Source organism: Pelmatolapia mariae, linkage group LG7 (assembly GCF_036321145.2).
Source record: "Pelmatolapia mariae isolate MD_Pm_ZW linkage group LG7, Pm_UMD_F_2, whole genome shotgun sequence".
NCBI lineage: Eukaryota > Metazoa > Chordata > Actinopteri > Cichliformes > Cichlidae > Pelmatolapia > Pelmatolapia mariae.
In genome coordinates, this window is record NC_086233.1 from 59898488 (window position 1) to 59923182 (window position 24695).

General features: G+C 41.9%; 1 protein-coding gene across 3 annotated transcripts in view; it reads left to right on the plus strand.

Moving 5' to 3' along the window:
- The first annotated feature begins 12477 nt into the window (after positions 1-12477).
- Positions 12478-24695, plus strand: part of mob2a (MOB kinase activator 2a) — a 54306-nt gene continuing 42088 nt past the window's right edge. Inside the window, exon 1 of one of the 3 annotated variants that reach the window (XM_063480033.1) lies at positions 12478-13079. In XM_063480033.1, the coding sequence (XP_063336103.1) occupies positions 13063-13079 (17 nt within the window). In that variant the 5' untranslated portion in view covers positions 12478-13062. Of the gene's footprint in view, positions 13080-13110; positions 13212-23279; positions 23362-24695 lie in introns of those variants that run through there. The other 2 variants (XM_063480028.1, XM_063480032.1) reach the window with 2 other exon arrangements.

The following is a 24695-nucleotide window of genomic DNA, read 5'->3' on the forward strand; positions in this document are numbered from 1 at the left end:
GTGCTGAGTGTCATCTGTTGTAAGGACATCCAGCTAGCTTAGTTTAGCTTAAAGACAGGAAACAGAGGGAACCAAATAGCCTGGCAACACCCTCAACCACCCTCAGCACTTAGAAAAATCACAGCTAAGCATATTCCATGGTTTCATTTGAAGAATAAGGAGTAATAGATAAATAAAAGAAAAACAGGGATTTTATTAGAGCTGGACAGAGCTCGCTGTTTCTTTGTTTCCAGTTCCTAAGGTGCAGGTTGCTAGCTATGGGTTTATAAAGACATGAGAGCAGTGCCAGTCTTGTTGTCCAAGTAAGAAATAGGCATGAATATAAAACATTTCACACTGAAGTACAAAACAATTTACAGATATACATATTTTAAATGCATAAATATGTCTTTTTAGTTTTTCTCACCAGTAGTTAACGGATGAAATTACACCAAGGTAACGTTTAGGTGCCTCCATCAGAGATTTTTTTCACCACATGGCGACCTAAAGCACACCTTCAGGCAATATATGCACTCCCTGAGCCTTAACTAGGAACACTTGTGCAATCTAATGCAACCAAACAAAACAGCTGCGCCATAAATTCTACTTTTACGAAACTTGTTTTCAGCTTCAGTTGACAATAAACACAAAAGTGGTGGCATAACTGTAATCTGAGCTATAAAAAAAAAAGATTCCCTAATATTTTGTCACTGCTGAAAATGTGGAAGCCTTGAAACAGCTGTTTTGTTGGATTGCACAAGTGCTATATAAAGTGCTTGGTGAGTGTACATGTGTGTCTGAGAACAGGAAAGGGGCATGTTATGCCTCTAAAAAACATCACCCTGTTCTTCCCCGTTTTCCAGATTGACTCACTGTCTGGTATTACGGCTTTGCTTCCTCTTTTTTACTCAGAGCACACACACACACACACACACACGACAGGTTCACAGGTCTTTTCCGGCTTGTCTCCTCCTCAGCCTCTTCCTTATCCCTCTGTTTCTTTGAGCGCACGAGTAAGGGAGGCTGACTGGCAAGGGTGCGGTGTTTGCCAATGATGTGATGTGTTTGAACATTGCTTACCTCTAGGGGATGAGACACTGAGATGAGGTAGTGGTGTGTTTGTGTGAGAAAGAAAAAGACAAAGAAAGGCATTTGCCCCAAGAGAATACGGTGTACACATATGTTACAAAAAACATCCGAATCCATGGGGGGCATTCATCGAGCGCCATCGGTGGGGTTTCACTACAAAAGCAGTTTTGGTTTCATGATGTCATAGTGGAATTCCACCTTGTGCAATCAAACAACATCTCTCCTGCAAATAAGACATCCCTCCTAAAGCCCCACGATTTGATCTGGTCTAGCCCAAACAACTAATGGGGAAATGAGTGAGGTGAGGAGGAGCGAAGAAGATGGAGCAAATCCTTTCAGCGTGTCCAAAGACACAAACAACATGCAAAACCAGATGGCCCTTAGCCTTCAGCACAATGCTGCCTTAATGAGCGTGTCCAATAAGAGACAGGCAGAGGTAATGACATTACCACCATCTCCAGCTGAGTCCCTCTGCTTTTCTTCTCTGAGTGTGTCTCTCTTTTATTGCCATCATGGGAATTCCCCCTGACAAGACCACCGTGGCTATGAAATACACAGTAAAATCCCATTTACTCACTTTCATCCTACTTGCCACGCTGGTGTGCATATTTATTACCTGGATCACAACAGATAATCCCTTTACAATATGCGCCCTCTAGATGTGTATATGTGTGTGCGTTTGTTTTTCAAGGTGCCCTCAGCTCGTATTATATACGGATCTGCATCTCGGGTAACCTGCCTTGTCTACAGTCTCTTTTCTGTTCTGCTGTAGTCTGCACTTCTTTGCAGGTTTCCTGTTGCGAGTGTGCAGTGTCCTGAAATAGCTTTCAGAGCAATTCCTTTTTTCGTGGTAATTTCTCTGCCGTTTATTTTTTATTTTTTTCATTTATATTTTAATAGCCTTGAGCGCTCCCTTACTTTGCAGATTGTTTAGTAAAACAAATATATGGGAGGGTCAAGGCCAGACAGGCAGCTGGAAAGAATGCAAATAATGTGCATGTGGATAGAAAGTGAGCGTGTGTGTGTGTGTCTAGGTGTCGGATAAAAGTGTGCATATGAAACTTTATTAGGTATGCCTTTGTAGCACTAGTTTGCCTTCAGAAATGCTTAGTTCTTCTTGGCACAGACTCAACAAGGTGCTGGAAACAATACTTAGAGATTTCGGTCCATACTGTCATCACAGCTGATTCAGATTTGTTGGCTTTACATCCATAATGCAAATCTCCCGTTCCACCACATCCCAAAGGTGCAGGAGTTCACTGCTGAATACGGTGAACTCATTGACATGTTCAAGAAGAAAGTTTGAGATGATTTGAGCTTTTGTGACATGGTGTGTTACGCAGGAAGGAGCCATCAGCAGGTGTCTGCACTGTGGTCATAAAGGGGTGGCCAGTGGCCAGTAACAATGTTCAGGTAGGCTGTGATGTTTAAATGATGCTCGGTTGGTACTAAGGAGCCCAAACTAGTCAACTGGTCAAGCAAACACCACTACCAGCCTGAACAGTTGATACAAAGCTGGGTGGGTCCGTGTTTTCATATTTACACCAAATTCTGACCCTCCTATCCGAATGTTGCCACAGAGACTGACACAGAGAGAGAACTGTTCCTCACTGGATATTTTCTCCTTTTCTGACCATTCTCTGTAAAGCTTAGCAATGGTTGTGCAGGAAAATACCACTAAAGTATACCAGCCAGCCTGGCACCAACAACCATGCCAAGTTTAAAGCATAGATATTAGAGGTAACAAACAGTCGAATAGGTGTACCCAATAAAGTGGCTGATGAGTGTACGCATTCTTTGGATGTTAGACCGATATCTTATGCATGCATTGCATGCATACATGAGATGTTTTTATACACACACACACACACACACATATATATATATTTATATGAGGGCAAACCCAACCGGTTTTGTAAGTTGTGTTGATTTGTGTGGTGAAACAGAAGCTCCTGGTCATGACAGAGACATAATGACTGCACAGTAAGCACCAGTGATTTTAGTCTACATCACAATTATATAAATAGTTGTGAGTCACATTGTGTTTTTCATAATATGCAGGATAGCATGTTTAAACAGTACATGACAATCCAGGACAGTTTATACTCTCTGTGACCAAAGTCAAACCACATAGCAAAGAACAATCAGAGCACTCTGGTTAGCATCTCAGGATAGGAAGTTTATGTGTAAAGCACAAACAGTGGTGCTTTTTTTGTTTTTGTTTAAATAACCACTCAAAGTAGGATATTAGTGTGAAGTAATACAGTAGAAATGGATTCCTGAAGTCTCTCGCAACTCACCACAACTTTTTCCATCTTTGGTTTTATGATGATGTGATAGAGAGCACAGTTTGAACTCTTTTAATGCAAATCTACATCATCATCAGAGTCATGTCCACAGACCTCTTGTGGGTCATATGGAAGGATCTACTTTGTTTTGTGTGTGCTTTTATTAATGTCTGCTCCTTGTCCCTCTATGTGTGCATAGATAAGTTTTTATATGTTTTATGCAGACAGCAAATAGTATTGACAGTGAAACGTGTGTAAATTAAACATTACATCTGTGAACAGTATGTGCATTAACATGTGCTGCATATGTGTTAGCATGCATGTGTGGGTGAATGATAGCGTGTGTGTCCTCCCTCTCACAGTGGCTGATGGGTACCAGACGTATGCTGAGGGGCTGCCTGGCGCCTGGTCCAGGCCTTCTATATGGAAACAGTTTGGAAGCATTACGTCAGCAATCTACGCCACTCTTTTTTCCGCTTTTCCACTCGTTCGCATCCAAAGTGGACTCACGCACGCACATATTTTCACAGAACATGCCCGCTTTCTCTTCCTCTCCTTCTTTTTTATGTGCTTTTTCTTTTGCACACTTTAATCTCTGCCACATACTCATTAGGCTCTTTCCCTGCTCGAAAGTTACGTCAGCAAAGCATTCCGCACTTTTCCACGCGTCACTTAGGATGGCTGACTCCAAACAGCATTTCTTGCCCCCCTTTTTTTCCCATGGAAAACTCTTGTCCTTATATAACCCTGTAGTCTGGCAGCCTGCTCGTCCTACTATTTCTCTCTGTCTGACTCTCTCTCCCTAACCTCTCTCTCATCCCTATCCATCTCTCACGCAAGCAGGCGAAAAGTGGAGCTCTTTGGACTGGGAGGCCAGGCAGACTGTGGTAGTTCCCCTCTGGTCTATGCCAGGCCAGCAGCAGCCTTGGTACAAACATATGTGTGCAGCTTCCCTTTCTGCTGTTCCCCTCATGCAGTATTGATGGCAATCCTGAGCGGGCCTTCATTTCTACATGAGTTACAACTCACCACAGTGAAATGAGCTAAATAAATGAACACAGGGTGATCATTAGTTTCTTGAGCAACAGGCGTGTGTCTGTGTGTGAGGCCTGTGGTGAGGAGGAATCCCTGGTTGGCTCAGAGGCTCAGCAGGCCTCAGGTAATCCAGCCTAATGCAGTTAGTGTTGTCATGGCCACCTGTGTATTACAGCCTGCAGCGTTACAGCAAGACAAGAGGGGGTGTCTAGACAGGCAAATCACTGGAAAAAGAAAGGCTGTGAGGACACGCTGCGCTGTCTGGAGCTTTTGATATGAATAAGGGTAAAAGTGCTTACAGAAATGGGTCATGGTAACAATCATGCATCCACCTGGGTGATTTTCATAGGCTACAGAGACAGGTTCAATATAATTTGCATCTATAGTGGAGCTGGAGTGTGGTTGAGTGATGAGGGGCTTGCATATATGCGCACACAGCAGCAGCAGAAAGCAGACACTCGGCCTTGATTACTCATTCAGGTGTTGTGTAACTGACTGCTGCCACCTACTGCTGGCTGCTAGTCAACCTCAGCAGCTCCACTTTTGTCCCCTGACAGGAAGGTGAGAGGCGATCAATATTTTTGTTCCACTAGTGAAGCCAGCAGCAGATTGAATCTACATCAGCCCGTTGGGCCTCAGGTTTCCCACAGTTTCTGCTTTCTGAAATGAAACAAGAATGAGAGAGGGAAAGTCTAACTTCATTTCCTCTCCATACATACCACGTGTGTGAGCAAAGCAACTCTTCATCACTGTAAATGAGCATGTGTATGTATGCTCAATGTGCTGACTGAAGCAGCTGGTGCTGCTGACATCTGTCTCTGTCTTTCAGTAGAACAAACTGCAACTCTCTCTCTCTTTCACCACATCAGCCCCATCAGCACTCTGCCCTGCTCCAAACCCCATCAGCATGTCAACACACACACACACACACACACACACACACACACACACACACACACACACACACACACACACACACACACACACACACACACACACACAAACAGATACACACACAGGCTAGTCAGCAGCACACAGCGTGTATCCCATATCTCAGCATCCGCACCTCCAAAAACCACATCCTGGACCACCACAGAAGAAGACAGTGCTTCAGGTGGATGTGGTTCCACTTAGTTCAGACACTGCATCATCCCTCTGAGAGCCAAAAATAAACAAAACTAGTTTCACAGAGCACAGACCACAGTATGCAAGACCGGTTCAGTATCCTAACTGAGCCTTTACTAACTCTACTATACTGTACCCACAGTGGCCTGCAGGTATTGTGTTTAGCTTGTGTTAAAACAGTCTTTAGTTACTGTTTTTAACTGAACCTAAGCCTTTTATCGTTATTCATGCAATCCTGACTGACTCAGTAAATCTGAGCTTCAACAGGTATACACTTTGCTGACTTATACATCAGATTTAAAATGCAGGCCTTTGTCTTTTCACACAACACCCAATCTGAATGGGACCTCTTTTATGGTCAGCGGTGTGGATAAAAGGGAACTGCTTTCAAATACTTTCAATTTGAACTTTGTGACTTTTCTTGGTTGGGTAGAAAACACATTTTTTAGTACTGCAGCTGAACAATTTTATTGGTTTTGTAAATAATATTTACAATCTGACTACATTATTTTAGAGAAAAAAATTGACGTACTTTTTAGAGCTAGGTTAAGAGTAAACAACACAGTGATGACAATACTTCACATGTAGTGAGTGTTCCATATTTAAAAGTGTTTTCTGTTGATTACAGCTTTGGAATTTAGAGCAAAAATCCCAAAATTTTGACTGTAAACACTGATGCATGTAATTAGACCCGTTGCTTGGGGAGGACAGCTTTAACAATCACAGAGACACGATGACTTGTATGTTGCTAAGACAAAGACGGAATCTCTCACTCTGTGGACTGCTTGCTGCTGACACTCAGTATTTGTGGCTGCTGCTCTGTTATCATTTCTCCTCTCTCTGCCCATGACCTCAGAGCCACATGCAAGTTATTTCTGTTGACTTGCTTCTGGCTGAAAATGACTTCATGTCTGATTTGCTAGAAACAGAAAGGGGGAAGGGGGGCTGCATCACTGTGGTCATGGAAAAATTACTGCATTAAAACAGCATGATTTGACTGCTCCGAAGACGAGTCGCTCTGGGTTTAACGTACCGGAGGCAAAACTGTGCAGCAAGTGCAGCTTTTTCTTTTTGAAAATCCCAAATTGGTTTCAGAGTCTTGGGTCAAACAGTCTCCTGATTTAACTTCTGTCCTCTTTTAGAATCACAACAGCATGAATTTAGTCTGAGAGAGTCACATCCACCTTCTGCTTCTCCACCCCCTCCACCTCTGTCCATCTTTAAAGCATCAGCACACTGGAGCCAGGTAGGTCTGCAGACATGAGTAATGTGGCTAAGACTGACTCACGCACTAAGACATCAGCCGTCAGTGTGGAGCCAGCAATGACACAAGCACTACAGCAAACACACACGCACACATCATATACTGAAAAGACACACAGGCAGACAGACTTGGCGGTGCCGACGTTTTGAAACCCAGTCATGCAAACAGCCATTATATTCACCTTATGTTATGTGATCATTATTGAGAAACTGAAAATTAATCCATCGGTGATATGAGATCAGCCTGCTAACAGTAAACATGTCTAACACAACCACACACACACTTGCATGCACACTGTATCCAACTAAGGGGATGTTTACCTATTTCAACATAAATATTTCTGCAGTTCTACTATTAAAGGTTCACAAACAAATTATCCTGAGGTTACATAAGTCTGATTTAAAAAGATTCCAAAACAAACTGAGTTTAAGGTGCAGGTTTCATTTGAGTTTCTTTTAGATTCAAGAATGAATCAAGTGTCTTTTTGCAATCAAGCACCTCCGATCAAAACATACTTTTAGTTCTTTAGAAGGCAAAATAGTGTTCTAATGAAGCTAAAAAACTGATCTGCATACACCTCATTGCATCTATTAAGCATTTATTATTCATGCAAGAGTAATGTGAGGTGTCTCCATTTTAATGCCTCCTAATGGCTTTTTGAGTTACTGCTGCCAGCTATGAATAAATCATATCAGTCATGGCGCAGCTTCACTCACCCTGCAGCGCTGAGTTGATCTATAGGTATGTGTGCTTGTGTGTGGGAGCTTTCACAATAATCTTATTTTTGATCCAAAAAAAGCTTTAAAGTTTTTGAAAAAGAAAGAGGCCCAAGTCCAAGCCCGGTTGTTTAAGTCTGCCAGTAAAAATGGCCATGTTCTGGTTGATCCTGAGTTCTGAAGAGTCAGGACTGTGTGATCATTACAACATGCTGTGATCGGGATACAAACGTATGGAGCTACAGCAGGTGTACAACTTGAAAGGAAGGCAACAGCACAATGCAGCCACCACAACAGATCTTTTTCATGATCAGAAGTACTTGGGTCACCCTAATAGTTAATAGATAAACCTGTGTTTCCTTATTTTTTGTATGTAAATAGGTGTTTTGTAATACATTGCAAGGTGTAATATATAATCTACTACCTGTATTTAATATGCAAGTTATAATAAACCACAAACAAGATCACAGGTTTATTTTAAAACTGACCATAACAAACTCAGCAAAGATTGTGTTTAAAGTAGGATTGATCTTGGATTGTATTACGTTGAATTGCTGCTGTTTTTATTGCATTCGCTGACTGTATGTCTAAGATTAGGCATGACGCACTAGGTACGGGTGCAGATCTCTTTCATCCACCGTACTGGCGGGGGTGCTGTGCAATGGGAACATATCGACCCCCTGGCTGACTCTGTATCGACGAGTGGATGGATTTCAGGAAATGACCTTGGCTAACTCAGATGAGCACCTGACCAGAGCCCAGCTCATTTTCCCACAGAGCACATCTCTGGCACAAGCTGCGTCTCTGAAGTCAAGCTGCAGGTCATACCCTTGAAAGAGGTAAACATGGTTCACTGAACACCTGAGGTCACTGCAGACTGAGGTTCATTCACAGTGGTATGCTGACGTGTTGTCGTGAATTTTACAATGGCAGTGTGTTATAAACATGGTTTATGTTTCTGTTCATTTTGCATTAAAGGAGATGGTGCACATTAGTTAACATTAACTCTTGGTTAAATCATGTAACTGTGCAAGATTTAGCAGTACAGGCTAACTTTCAGGAGCATGTTGCTGGCAGGCTGGCATTTGTATATGACTAATAAATAGCGTATGCATGGAGTCATGTGAAAAAGAAATTGTTTTCACTGTGCTTCCTCAATGACACAGCAGCTTATAGAATCACCTTTAGCAGTAATAACTTAGAGTAATTGTTTTCTTTATGACTTTATCAGTCTCTCATATCTTTATGGAGGAATTTGGGCCCATTCTGCTTTACAATGTTGCTTCAGTTCACTGACATTTGTGGGCATTTGTTTGTGCTCTCTTAAGTTTCACAGCATTTCAGTCAGTCTTAGGTCTGGACATCAGCTGGGCATTGCAGCATCTTGATTCTTTTCTTTGTCAGTCATTCTGTTGTGAATTTGCTGCTGTGCTTGGGATTGTTGTCCTGTTGCATGACCCCATTTGAAACATGCTTTATCTCTCAGATGAATGGCCTCACATTTGACCCTAGAACACTTTGCCATACAGAGGAGTTTATGGTCGACTCAAGGTGCGTGCAAGGTGCCCAAGTCCCGTGGCTGGGACACAAAGTCATATGCACACCATTACAAAAGGGTACACAAGTAGCGAAAACATTAGTTTTCACAACTTGAGATTATGACATGTTTGGTTATTCAGTAACCAGTGTTTTGGATTTAGAAAAGGATTTAAGAGTTGTTGATATTCCAGGTAAGTGCTGCTCGATAAGCAAAGCCTGATGGCCAAAAGCTATTTTCCTAAAAGGTATTTTACAGTTCCCTCTAGAAAACACTCTTTATATGTGTGGGTGTGTTTTTATTTAATGAACTGAGAAGAGGAGGGGGCATACTGTAAAGAATATCTGCAAATTAATTAGTAATTAATGCAGTAATGGATATACTCTTATATATTGTACATATATTTATTACTTTCAGATTTAGCCATTCTTATATTTTGCTTGTTTTACGTTATTGTATTTTTGCACAACTCTGTTGCTTGTGAAGCTCGCACACAAGAATTTCACTCTCATGTACTGTACCAGTGTACCTGCACATGTGACGTGACAATAAAAGTGATTTGATTTGATTTGATTTGAAATGTTTCCCCAGTTCAAAAAACTGTTTTAGGCAAAAATATCGCTTAAAATGTAATAAACATAATAAACACAACACCATCACAATAATCTAGCTAAGTGTAAATAACAGTAAATACTAAATATTGAATGTTGTTGTGCAGCACGCAAGACCGACAGTGCACAATGTGCTTTGAGGTAGCAGCCAAGAAAGGTGAAGTTTGTGTCTGTGAGCACCCGTGTGTGTACACCTGTGTGCACACCTGGGTGGATGAGCACACTTGTATTCAAAAGGTTTCTCCATGTAATGATCTGCTAGGGGGGGTGTGGGGAGCCATAGCCCCGTCCCCCAGGTCATGAAGCAGGCATGGAGGAGATCCAGGCCTCAGACATCCAGAGGCCCCTGAGTGTGAGAGCCCAAGGAGGACCATTGGAGGAGCAACCTCCTGGGAAGAGCTTAGGAGAGCCCCAGTGAACTTTAATTAATTAATTAAAACAGGCTGGATGTCAACCAGATACACCAAACATTTAGAACAGATATTTTGACTACAAAAGCATTTCCCTATGAATTTCCCTATAAAAGTGCACGCATGATATCATTTGTTCAGTTTATAATAATTAGCATGAGATCCCAGTACTTTCTCCCCAGTTAACTGAAGGCAAACTGGATTTTGTGTCTTATTCTGCGAACAATGACACAATATTTTGGAAAATTCATAGGATAATCCAGAGTTTTGGAAGCTTTTATAAGGAATTGTCCGGCGTGACAGAAGTATTGTGTATCTCTAGAAATTAAGCTTTGAAAAAGCAAGTCTGGTGCATGTTTAAAAGAGACTTCCTCTCTGTGTCGTGCTTGTGCTTTGTGTTGCTAACAGTCCCAGACCCTGGATCAGCTGATTCCAAACTGTAGTATCAACAAGCATCCCACACCTCCCTCGCGTGGCCTTCAATGGAATTACACGAGTTTTGAACTACTCGTCAGCTTTTTGTCAATCAATACAGAAACTCCGCCCCACACTGAATCGATTGGTGGCCAGCTGGACGCTGGAGCGTCAACGAACCAATCGTGTGGATCTGCCTGCTGTTAACAGGGCTCCTGTTCTGAATTCCCTCTCTGTCGCCTGTCTGTTATTTATAGACGCCCGAGGATGCATAGTGGAGCATGACAGAGGAAGGGAAGGAATAGGAAGCAAAGGGAGGCTGATACAGACGGAGGAGGAGGATGAGGAGGGGGGAGTTAAGGGCTGATGACGGCTATACGTCTTGCTCTAATGATGTCTGAGATAGGAAGCAGTAGGGCTGCAGTCCTTTTTACAGAGCAAAGTACATATTGATCTAATTTTTTTCCCAAAATGCATCTGTCTGATCGATGCTTTTCTTTAAGAGGAAAATGGTGGGGAAAGAATGAGAACAAATTGACTAAGGAAAAGCTAGTGAAGGGGAAAGTCTGGTGCATGGTGAATTATAATGAAATATACATCCTGTTATAAGACAAGCAGGTTTAAAATGGCAATAAACTACAACTGTGCAAAATAAAACTGGTCTGTAAATAACAATTATTGTTATTCTAATTAAATATATTTGACCCGATTCTTTGAAACTGGAATAAAAATAAATAAAACGAGTTTTCCAAATAATTTAAAAACAGAGAACAGGAGTTATTATTCATCTATGATTTTTTTTAGACTTCAGGTCTTCACATTAGAGTGCTAACAACTGAAATATCACTAGACATAAAACACAGTTTCTCCTGTGGGAGGACAATCTGTTTCAGAGAGCTAACAGAGCTTTATAGCTAAGACCATAGCCAGTGATACACTGCTCATTACTGTAGCTGCCTGGCTGGACAGGTTCACAGTGAAAGGTCAGCATGTATGAATGGCTTCCTATTGAGATGTATGGCCTCCAGCATTATTTATAGGAAGAGCTCTTCTTGTGTGTGTTATAACAATAAAACAGTACGGACAGAAAGATTTCCCCATAGACTTTTCTGAGTTATCTAATGCTGGATAAATATCTGACCACAGATAAATGAAAAGACTGATTCTTGTAACAGAATAAAGCACCTAAACCTAGGTTTAAGCATTCAGGTATGATAACACCAACGAATAACATTATTGGTTGTAATAATACCCAACCTGCTTTTGTTGACCTGCTGGCAGCTGCATGCTTGGTAATCCAGTTTCATGACAAAGGATCTTTATTTCCAAGCTGGGTCATTTCATCTTAAACCACTATGATCCTTCTGCTTGGCCATCTCCGATTTGACCAAAAAGTCTATGTTCCAAAGTTTGGATATACATAATAGTTGTCGTGAAATTTGATGCATAGTTATATTTATATAGAGATATTTAAATATATTTTGTGTATCAAATACTTTTGAAGATATTTACAAATGGTTGTCTCACAATAACTGAGAACTTAATTTTGATCTAATTATATTTTTTATACGTAAGTATAGCAATTTTCCATTTAAAGAGGTGCATATATTTAACTTAATTATTTTCTCACGTATAATTAGAGTACCATCTGGAAAGTCCACAATTTTGTTCTGTAATTTTTTTTTAATTGTTTGGCTTGTCATCTTTGCTCAATCCAGAATTAAAGTTGAATAAATGAAAAAACAAAATCGGAAATGGTTGAGCAGAAGGTCCACGCTGACTTGACATGAATCTTCCAACTGGGAGCCTAGAATAAGATGGCAAGTGTCTTGACTTTGTGTTATAACGCCCAAGCCCGCTAAGCTCCACATCCACAGGGCGGTAATCGTTCCATTAGCGCGTGAACGTGTTTGGTGTTGGATTTGTCTTCGTAGCGTGATCACGCCAAACCAACCGGTTTTACCCCCATTATTTTTAATTCGCCAACTACATATCCCATTGCATCTGCGCTCACACGCATTTTACGCACAAGAGACAGAGTGGGTCGGGTCTGTGTTTACTTCCGGACTCCGATTTAGACTTCGTTCAGAAAGCAGCAGCTCCAGTGAAGGTTCAGGCTGGCAGCGCAGTGTCCATACAAGGCTTCATGACAGAGGTTACCGGTCTGACCAGCGACATCCCCGTGGTCAAGTCTAACGCGGCGCTACTGAACACTGGACACACCGCGACGCAAGACAGACTCGAACTGCTCCTCTCCTCATCTTGCCTTCGTGCTCAAAGTCACTCAATGCTTCAATCCCGCTACCAGCTAACAGACTGATCCGACTGTGTTCCTGCCGCTTCATGATCCGAGCTAACTGGGGGATCAAAACAAGAACAATCGCTTGAAGTTCAAGCGGCGTTTGCGTTTGACCGGCCGGGATCCATCGACTGGGAGAGACGCGGGCCCCGCGGGGAAAGAGCGACAGGACTCGGGGGGCCAGTCAGCTAGTGTAGCGAGGGTGGTGGCTGGATAAACTAGGGGGTTGCCTCCAGCTCCTGGTGGATTTATCCCCTGCCAGCTAACATTAGCTAAGCTAGCCACAAACAGCACCATGGATTGGTTAATGGGGTGAGTACAGACAGCTAACTTGCATAGCTATAGCATCCTCTCTTATATGACAGGTCAGCTGCGCAGTCTTTCTGATGCTGCCTGGAAATTCACTTCTCTGCAGCTGATACCACAGGAGTCGGGGTTATGCAGGTGCGCTGTCGTGTTCAACAGTGTTAAATTCTCGCTTTAATCTGTGTGTAAACGGTTGGCGTGTTGCTTAGCTTAGCTTCGCTCCGACGAGGCTAGCAAAGCTGGCAACGGGTAACCGGCCTCATGATAGCGTTACCCAGGGCCAGGTGGTATTTTTCGGCATCTCTTCGGCCCGCAGATTACTAGCCAAGGATGGCAGCTCCCGGAGTAGGTCCTTGATAATATTGCTATACATGGCAGTTTACTGGACGGTGACCTCATCGCTGAGGTGATGGACTTTAGGTTAGCGGCTTGTCAGCGCAGCTAACGCGGCTATGAGCGGTTTCCCTTATTTCCCAGCGCAAGGTGCGCTGGTCGCTTTGACGGAGGGGGAACCGCTGCTAGCAGTCGTGCTAACTTATCTAATGTGCAACCTTTGAGGCACAGCAGAGGTTCTGGTGTCAGAGAGGAAGCTCGCCGGTGGAGAATGTGTGTGCACCGTGCACATCTTGAAGCACAGCGTGTATGTTTTTGTCAGCGAAGTGAAGCGCGCAGGGATTTCTAGGGCTTTTGTGTAGTTTTCTGCCTTGATGTAGCGGTTGACACCTGACAGAGGTTGGTGATGCTGTTTAAGCTGCGTTATTTTTAGCTCGAGGCTGCACAAGTCATGAGTTTTGAGTGAAAGCTCGTGATAAGGACTGCATTTATCAGCCTCGGTGACGATACCTGCTATACAACCAAAGTTCAAAGCCACGATCGGTGTGCTCGGGCTTAACATTTGAAATCAGTGGAAGCGACGGAGTAACTTTCCAAACCCTGACAGCCCAGAGCATTGTTGTAGACTTCAGATTTGCTGTCTTGCTTTTATTTGCGTATTTGCTATGCAAACTCTTAAGACACTGGATTGTCTGGTCTCGTTTGTCTCTAATCAAAGTAGGGCGTCAGAGACGTTGCACTCCAAGGTGCGTTTGCAAGTTGAAATCCAAACCTGAAATGTGAAATAAAAACTCGAGGTGTCATCATATACACAAATGGCTCGGACTTAAACATTAATCAGGTTATTGTTTTTGCTTACAGTTTATCATTTTTGGCTTGCTGCAGCACTTTAAAAGCACATCAGGGATGAGGAAGGGTGGAGGCCCGTTGTTAGGGGAGTTTCTACATGTCTGCTCAGTTTTTTCTGGTAGATAACAATGCTGTAAGTCTGTTCCCTGAGCTCAATGTAGGCTGACTGTTAGCTCTGTAAAGATAGTTAACTTGTTGTCCAAGACAGTCTGCTCATAAGTCATAATCTCAGGCTTTATCAATTGTGCCCACGCACGCTTTCCAGTAACTTAAAAAAACAACAAAGAAAACCGGGTTGCGTGTTAGATATCACGCAGTATTGGTAAATAACACATTTGCTCCTGAGTGGCCTGTTTGATATTTTATGCAGGTTTTCCATGCATGGTCTGCTTTGCATAAAGAGCATTTGACTGCTTTGGTAGACACAGGTTTCTTGTAGTCATTGTTTAACTTGTGTTTTTCCCCTCCCTATGACACTGGTTTTCCTGGTTTCACTAACTGGTTCTTGCAGTAACATGTCTTAAATAACATCAGCTTTCTGTTATAAATTTTATTTTTTTATAGGTCCTTAATTTCTCTTCCCTTTTTTCCCCAAAGTCATGAAATAATCATTTTTTGCCCAGACAGTGCTTTCAGACCTGAACTATTTTGCACAGTGATCTGATGTAGCTTGGTTTTAGAAGAAATGAGGAAAGTAAAGGCCTACATATAAAAGAAAAGACCTCTGCCTGTCTGTGTTACTGAATGTATTTGGTGGTAGTCCATGTTCTCCAGCTGAGAAAAGTTGTAGTTGGTTCTATTTAATACATTTTTGTGTATTTAAAAAAAAAAAAACAACAAAACAAAGCAAATTGGCTTTGTGATAGAAGGTCATGCCTAATATCCAGTGATGGCATTTGGTCATGCTGAGAGTATGTGTTTACCTGCATGTTAAAGGAGCTCTATGCAGTTAAGGTGAGCGTTTGCAATCTAAATGCATTGGAGGCCAGCAGGAACGTGTCCAGTGTGCGTCATCAACAGTATGGAGTCCATGAATGAGTTAACCAAGCGTGTAATCACTCTGAATACAAACCTGGGGTGAAGGACACCCCTGCCAAGACCAATGGAAGAAGGAAGTGAGGAGAGTGTGAGCATAAGGATGATGGAAGAAGGAGATCTAGTGAAAAAGAGTGGCTGATTTGGAGAGATGAGGAAAAAACAGGATGATCAAAAGACATATAGGAATAAGCGATACCTCTTTTTTTTCGTTAATTACCCAGTTAATGGGGAAGGAGGAAGTTGATAAGGTTGCTTTTGATAAAATGGTTGATTGTGGGACAGTTAAAAGAAATTATAAGGTGGGGGAAGGGAGAGTGTAGTTCATAGGAAAGATGAAGCTCTGCAGGGAATCAAATGGAGACAGATGAGAAGTCTGTGAGTGGTTGTAATGGTGAATAAAGGAGGAGATCTAGAGACAACAACATGTTATGGTGGGAGACATACTCACAAGAACTAACCACTGGTTTTAGCTGAGGCTACCACCTCTTGGTATGGTGATACATACACGTACCACTTTTTAGCCTAAATCTGTTTGTTAACTAGCTGCACTCTATCTGTGTACTGTGATATTTTAGACGGAGCGCATTATTTCAGAGCTGAATGACCTCATCTGTCCCTATTCAGAGTCAGACAGGATGTTAAATCACTGGAGAGATGTGCGACGCCTAAATGTGTCTTTTCCTGCTGGGTGAAATGGGTAGGCTTTGACAGATGTTTAATCCCCTTGCTTTTGAGTGATGGGTTGGTAATGCTGAACGAAGAGCGAGTGAATGGAAAGTACAGCGTCTAAGTGGAGCACTGCTTCAGGCTGCCCGATCTGAGCAAGAGTCAGACTTGTACACTTAAAAAGGCACTGTATCACCTTTGGTTAGGTATATGGGTAGTGTATCAGTATCCAGCACTATGGGAGTAATGCAAGTCATATGATAGGTTCTGGCTTTTTGTGTCTTTTTATTTTATAGATCTCAAATTTCATCAGGTTCATATAAAAGTATTTGAACGAGAAAATTAATTATATAGAGTAATGTCTTTCTGCTATTTAGTGTATAACGTGCGATGCAGTATAAATATAACAGCACTAAGGCAGGATTCACACAGATGCTTTGCTGGCACAGTCATCATAGCAACAATAACCAATGATCACAAGGCATGGCAGCCAAGCTTCAGTCCAACTTCTCCTAAATTTTGATACCACACCGCACCCACCTCGCGCTCTAAGGATATTTTTATGACGCAGTCTGGAGCATTTGAATAAATGCGACTTGATTGGCTGACGCCTTTGCTGGCATTACAAAGTCAAACTTGTCTAAACTTCAAACATGAGCAAAACAACAGATCAGCACTGGTGAGAAGCGGGAGCACTGAAGGCTGAATCTGTGTGAATACTGCCTAACTAACAGCCAAAATGACCATAAAGTCAAACTGACGTCTAAAACGGTTTCGGCAAAGTCTGAACAAGCTTCCTGTACAGTTCCTGATTTCTGTTATGACTTCACCCTCTGTGATGTTTTTAGCCACATTTCTTGTAGGAAGATCTTAAGCTCTAACACGATTAAGCTATTTACCTGCCTTCCTATCGTCAGAATAAGGTGTTATGGTGCTTCTTGTGGCATTGTACTGAAAAATGTCAAACTTCAGGTGTGACTTGAGTCAGATTGAAATGGTTTAGTTTCTATCTTTTTAAAACTGTTTAAAATATAAAAAGAGAGTGACACTGTCAGATGATGGTAGATTGAGAAGGGGAATTCACATGAACTACTTATAGGTTGGACGTTGTCAGCAGTGGTAAACGTCTGTCTATTTGCAAAGCTCGCTTGCCACTGTGGCTCATTTCCAAAATAAGAGGCGTCTTTCTGTGTCTCTCAGTAGGTTTTTCTTTTTTTAGTTGGGTTTTTTTTGGGTGATAATGCAATTTCTTAATAATTTTATCACCTGTGGCCTGAATGCACAGTTTCTCATGCTGAGTCCATGCTGCTTTTTAGGTTTAAAAGTAGTGAGTGGGGGGATTGAAGAGGTGGGCACATGTGTCAGTTTCTAAGCCTAATCATTTTAGTGACTGGGAATACGTTTCTGTTGCAGTGTTGGATTATATTAATAGAGTAGCAGTGAATTGGATGACTGTATATCCAGGAGAGACTATTTTTAAAAATATATATATTTCCTGTATATTGTGTTTGTGTATATATAGGCATGAAACTTTAGGTTCTTTTATCAAATATTAGTTTCTTGGGCGGGGGGATAGTTTGCATAAAACTATTGTAGCTAAATCGGCTGCAAGATTTTATCAGTTTAAATGAAGTCATGTCTTAAATTGAGCGTCAGTTACAATATAATGGAAGTTCAAACGTGTAGAATAAACCAGTCGCCATGTGTTAGTCCTTATACAGCAGACTCCTATGTTTTAAAACATTTCTAGTTTGTCTGCAAATACACCGTGTATTTTAGAAAACATGCAACATGTTCAGTGTTAAATCTCTTAACTCTGTCTGCGTATAACCTGACCTGACGAACCGATGCTTACAAAACCTTGTGGTAGAATATCTTGGTACGGTGTCAGTACTTTCATTCTTAGCCTGCATGTTTGACTAATATCCCTTTTTACGCTTTCCACTTGCTCTGTGTGTATCTTCCCAATGGGGATTTTGTGCACTTCAACCCTGTCCTCAAGTAACCTCACCGCCTTATTTCCATCTCTGCCGCGGTGCAGGCATACACATGTAAAAACACATGCGCACGTTCTCAGCCCAGGTGGCTGCTTCCGCTGCTTGCACCACAGATGCAGTACTGATAATAGACTGCGACAGATGAGCAGACATCATCTTAATGCAGTCACCTGCTTTTAAGGGTGGAAACTAACAACCCTGTCACTGAGTTCCTAGTATTGAGTCTGACTTTGCTGTCTAGTGTCAGGTTTTGAATCATGTGTGCTGTTCTTTTTGTACACAGTTTGCTTACTAGGTCTAACCTGAGAGCGGTAAGCGTCAGTTCCCAGAAGTTCTTAGTGTCTGTCTGTGGAGCTGTTTACTGTGCAATACATAAATCAAACAAGAGCTTCTGTTGGCTCTCTGCAGACAGAGCACGTAAGAGCCTTGTTCTATTAAGAATCAATTTAACGTGTCTGGCACTAAAGTTGCTTTACTACTACACACCCACGGCAACCCAAGCCAAGGTTTTTAAGACCACGTAACGTAGCTAAATCTACTTTAGTGTTTAACACATTACGCCCGTGTTTGTTGCAAATCCTGTATCCTGATACATGTAGTTTCTCCACAGCTCCTAACATGGAGCACAAATGACACAATGGTTAATGTCAGTTGAAAACCAACCAAAACCAACATCCTGTGACTGTATGTTTATGGTTTAACAAGAAATGGTTTTGAGTTTCTAGTAATTTGGTCAGTTCAGAACTAATCTGTCCTAGAGTCTAGTTTGCACAGGAGATCTGAATGTCCCAGTCTTTAGGAGTCTAACTTTCCAAGTGTTTATGTGTAAAAGCAAAAAAAAAAAACCCAAAATACCTGAAAGCAAAATAACTGAAAACACAAATGTTAAAATGCCAGTAACAGTCATGTGAAAAAGAGTTTTCACACAACTCTGTGCAACTCTGGAAAAAGCCAAGTACTCTCTTACTGCCTCCCCAAATTAAGAGATAAGATAAGATAACCTTTATTAGTCCCACACGTGGGAAATTTGTTTTGTCACAGCAGGAAGTGGACAGTGCAAAAGTTATATAGCAAAATTAGAATACAATAAGAATAGAATAGAAATAAGAATACTGTACACAACTGTAAAGAATAGAATAAAATAAAATACTATATACAGTAGAATAAATAGAATAAAATATACAATGGGATAAAAATAGAATGCAAATGCTTTATACAACTGAGTAAAAAATACAACTAGAGGTACTGCTAATCAAATTCTCTCAGTGAATGTGACCACCTTTTATAAAACGCGATGTTTTGACAGTTTCATCAGCATCCAGGTGTGTGTTATCACAGTGCCACAGTCTTCCCAGAGTGGACATCACAGCACATTCACCCCAAGGTCAGACCAAGCGATGTTCAGAGAAGTCGGAAAAAATCTCAAGTGGCATACCTGTGAGACTTGACAGGCCTCAGTTACCAGGTTAAATGTTCAAGTTTGTCACAGTAAATTATAAGGACTGAACTAGTATAGCTTTTATTTTAGAAGGGTGGCCTCTCTCTAAAAAGAGCATTCTGGCAAGTCATGCATATGCAAGCTGGACCTGAACCACAACCACAAGATTCAGGAACAGTGTCTTTTGGACAGATTAGAACAAAGTGGGGATGTCTGGCCATAATGCTCATATTAGACAAAAACTAAACTCAACATATCAGCACAAATGCCTCAAAGCAACTGTCAAGCATGGTGGTGGAGAGGTGATGGTATGGGCTTGTTTTGCAAGACTGAGTTCCTCTATATACCAAACTATAAAGTCCACCAGCTAAAGCTAGGTCATGCAATACGATGAGGACCCCAAGCACAGCTGCAGATCTACTATAGAATGGCTGAAGGGAAAAGAATCAAGGCATTGCAATGATTGAAATGTTATTGGAGCTTCAGTGAGCAATATGAGAGCGTTAATAACGACATACAAAAAAGCGATTGCTTCAAGATATCGCTATTAAAGGTGATTAAACAAGCTGCTTACTCAGGGTGTGAACTTTGTTTCCAAAGCACCAGATTGCCTGTGAATTGCATCAGATTATTATATCAATATTTAATATTAATCAGTACTAATTTCTAATTTTCCAATAATTGTTTTATGCGCTTCACATTAATTCTGCGCTGCTTTAGTGACGCGAGGGCCCATTCCCGGGGTTCAACGTCAGGCTTGAGGTTATTCTACCATGATGTGCCTCCGTTTCTGAGGTTTGTTTACTCCCCACAAAGGACACTGTAGTCACTTTCAACCCTTTAACACACTCTGTCTTCTACTCCCTCCCTCCCCCCTTTCTCGCTCTTGCTCTCTGGACACTGATATGCAGAGACGTTTTCGTGCTTGACTGCTGCCTGAGCTGGACTGTTCAGCCACATAGAGCAACGCAGCCTTGGTAATGTTTTTGAGAAATGTTTTAAACTAATAAAAGCTAGTGGAGGGGTAGGAGGAACGCCTAGATGCTGAGTAATGTTGTACAAGCGCTATCATGCTTTTTTTTTTTTTTTTTTTTTTTTTTTTTGTGGGCTTGCCTCGTGTGGGGAAAGAGAAAGGAAAACAGCGTAAGGGCAAAGCAGAGCTGGAGGGGCAGAGTCAAACCAAACAAGTCCTCATCTTGCCTCTGATATCGGCTCCCTTCTTCAAGGCTGTACCATTATTTTGCGACAGCGGTGCCAGGTCCCTCCTATTCCTCAGACACACCATCAGAGCCGAGCTGTTATAGTTCAGAGTTGTCAATGACATCAAGTTTCACAGAAAGGTGACACCTAGAGCATGCAGGATTAACAGTAGTCATAGAGATGCAGGTGTTCTGCACTTATAAGATGATCATTTTCACATTGGTTAAAATTGTGGGCGATCATTTTTGAGAACCATCCTAAACCAGTTGGTGTCCAATTAAATCTTAAATGAGGTTTCTGTATCTTAGTGTTCCAGGATATCAGTGTGCATCATTGAGGGTGATATAAAGGCACTATTGAAAGTCTTTTTCAGGAGACAAAAAGCCTCAGGGCAACAGAACACACACACACACACACACACACACACACACTTCTGAATAAAGACTGCTGGACGCACTGGTTTGTCTCATCAGACTCTGCTCTACTTCCCTGTCTTCCCTTTCTCTGAGGCAAGGACAGGGAGAGACCCAGAGATGAATCTGATACCAGGATGACTCTGCAGTTTGCCTTTCACTGAATATGCATAAGTGGATAAATGAAGAATCCAAATGCATGCATGGCTGTATTAAGCACTTTCATGAGCACTTGAGATGGAAACTCTTGCTAAGTGTGGTAGGTTTTGTTTTTCTTCTCCCCTTTTGCCAATATATTTGAGTGAAGATGAGCTTTCAAAAGCCTCAGGGCAGTGCATGCTCTGAGTGCACTGCAACTAAATACTGCGATAGATTGAGAGGCTGCAAATGAAACCCAGCTCGGAGTACCTGGAGCTGGATGCGCATGTGAAGCTTCTTCACCCACTCACATGGGTTCTGACCTGTTCAAAAGCTTGAACAGACTGTGTTTCACAGTGTCAACTACACTGGTTGGTAACATTTAACCAGCATATTACACTGATTTAAGAGGCCATATGTTTCGATGTGTTTACAGTCTGTAAAATGAATTTGTTGCTGCTTTCAATGTGGAGATGTTCTCAGCTGGGCTGCACTGTTCAGCTTCTGGCATGGCTGTGTGTGTGTTTGTGTGCGCGTGTGTGTGTGTTTGTGTGCGTGCGTGTTTGTGTGCATGCGCGCGTGTGTGTGTTTTGCCTCTGTTTCACTTGGCAGGGGAGTGGCACCACGCTGCGACTGTGTTTACTCTTTCGTAACGCTCTGGGCAGCTCTGCCCAGCACACACCACTGGCGCTGCCAACAAATGGAGAGAGGGAGACGAGGAAAAACACGGGCAGCAGGCAGGAGCAGTCATAGCTGATCAGCTGCTCTCTCACTCTCACCCCTTCCACCTCTTGGTATTGGTCACATCAGGACATTTTCCTCTCACATGCTTAATTACAGAGCTGACTTCAGCACGCAGATCCCAAACTTGACTCGCTCTTCTTGTAGCTGAACTGCCTGCCACAGGCCTCGGAGCAGCTACTGTTCTGTCAGAGAGCATCGCAGTCATGGGCCGCTGTTGGCTACAACTGTCTTAAGATCATCTAAAATAAGTTGAACATCCTGCAGCAGATTTTTAGTAGTTGTTGTTGTTGTTGTTGCTATCCACCCACACTGGATGCCGCAAAGAACAGTTCTGCTGCAAGTTTGGCTATAAGATGCATTTAATGACATCTTTCTTATTTAAGTCAATATATTCTTTGTCTCTACATGTTTTTTTTTTTCTGTTTATTGGGTTAAATATAATTCTGTTTTTCTAAATTAGAATGTCAGAGATTAATCATATGACTGTTTTGTTCATAAACTGGTGAGAATACTAACTAAAGTGCCACAATTTCAATAGGCACGCACATTTTCTGTGTGAGCGTACAAGTCTCATTACACTGAGTCACAGAGAAGTTCTGAATCTATTAATAAGCCTCAGAGAACTTGAGCTACTGATACATGTCCACTTGTTCAATGCCATAAACTATATATACGAGATGGATGTAGCCCCACTGCAATGTCACCTAGTGACTTGTGAATCTTTGAGATGAATGTTTTGGCCATGACTGCCTTGTCTTTTTGAAAGCGGGCGCCTCCAACGAGGGTTATATCTGTCTGAGAAACCAAAGGCTGTTGTATACTCATAGAATAGTATGCTTTAGAGCAGGTCTGTCTTGTAGCATTCCCTGGTTTATTGGTATTTTTGATTGCAGTGGGGACCAGAATTGGCTTTGTTTTATTCGGTAAGACTTGAATCTACCAACTGAAGCCATAATGTCACGAGCAAAGTGTTTCCTGAGGTCATGGCCAAAGTGAGGAATGTAGTCTTGCAGAATGCTCTGTTAGATATGGCACAGGAAACCTGACATACATAGTTATCATCTGAAGCAAAACCTGCTGAGTCTTTCCAGAAGTTGAATAGCTAGATAAGAAACCAAAAAGATTAACAATATAATTTCCAAGATCTGGCTAATAAGAGTTGAGATGTGCTACCTAAGAAAAAAAAAAAAGGAAATATGAATTAAATACACCAGAGGAAAAGGAAGACAGAGGTAGACGATAAGGAGGAGAACAGCATGAGTCTTTTTTTTGTAAAGCGAGGGAAGGAGGAATGCGATAGAGACGCCTAGGCAATAGGTGAGATATTCAGATAAATGGGAAGCGGCAACGTGGGGCAGGGAGGTAGATTAGAAACAGCAGAGCTCTTAAATAGAGGACGAAGAAGGAGAGTTAACAGCAGGGGCCAGGCTGCAAGTGACAGAAGGAGAAATGCAGTTTGGAACTCTGTGCAGGTCAGAAATGGGGAGAAATCCACCAGAAAGACTGAGAAGTCCAAATGCATAGTATTTCTCCTGTGGATCCTTAACCTCCTGCTTTGATTCCCAAAACTGTGAAGACCAAGATTTGAGTGTTTCTGCAGCAGAACTCTAGGTTCTCATTCAGCTAATCAGGTTTCATTTGTCTTTGAGGAGGAAGGCTTTAATTCTGGCTGATTTTTATTTATTTTTTATGTGGTCGGCACCCTGGGGCGAGGTTTCAGCTGAGCAGTTAGCTGCTAAATCTGTACAGAGCCGGTGGGCTACTGGCGGTGATGTAAGCTAGCTAGGTTTGTCCTTGGTGGCTGAAGCTAGACCGCTAGGCTGGTTTGAACTATAATTGGATTAGAGATCTCTGTGTTGCATCAGGCATGGTAAGCCGAGTAAACACACACACACTCACGCTCTCTCTCTTTCTCCAAAGCACACATGCCCGCCTCAGGGAATCATCTCAAGGCTGTACTCCTCTGCTGCCACATGTTCTTTCTCCAACACTTTCGTCTTTCCTCAGCATCCCACTATTTGTTTTTTTATCCCCCTTTAATCAGTGGCCCGTCCACTCCCACTGGCTGTAAAGGTGTATGCGGATGTGTATTCTTGTGTATGTGCACATTGGTGCCTGGCACAGGAAGGATGTGGATGTTTGCAGTGCCACGGATACCAACCTTAAATGGGATTACATGGGTTGCAGTGGAGCATGTGGTGGGAGAATAAATCACAAAAACAGAAAGGGAAGTCATGTGTTGATACTAATGTGAGATCTCATAGGAACATGGTAGATGTGAATATAAAGCTGCCCTAAATGGAGAAGGAAGTGAGAAAGCTAATCTTAACTTTTTTTTTTCTTTTTTTGTTTTGCAAAGACAAACTTCCGGTTTGGCAGTTTGGACAGGAAATAAAAGATGATGTCATGTGCCTCTCAACCAAATGGTGTGCAAAGGCTTAATTTGTAATTGGTGTCTTGGACTTTTCCAAGAACTGATTTCTTTAAACTCAGTTAGATGTTAACTGGAAACAGTTTGGCGCCTTATTCCATTTGTCTGTCCCACTTGGTGGCTCGCCCAGATCATAAAAGTGTCACATTTGAATAAACGAGTCAAGGAAATGTAACTTATCAGTAAACACTGGACAATTTTTCAACAGTTCAAGTACCAGGAAATGAAATGATACAATTGTCTAGATGAAAAATGGACTTGGAAACTTTGATTACAAAGATTTGTTTTAATTTATTTTTTCAGGTTAGTTGGCAAAGTTTTAGTTGTTGGCATCAGTGAAGAAACTAAATTTCAGCAGGAGCTTTTTGCTCTTTT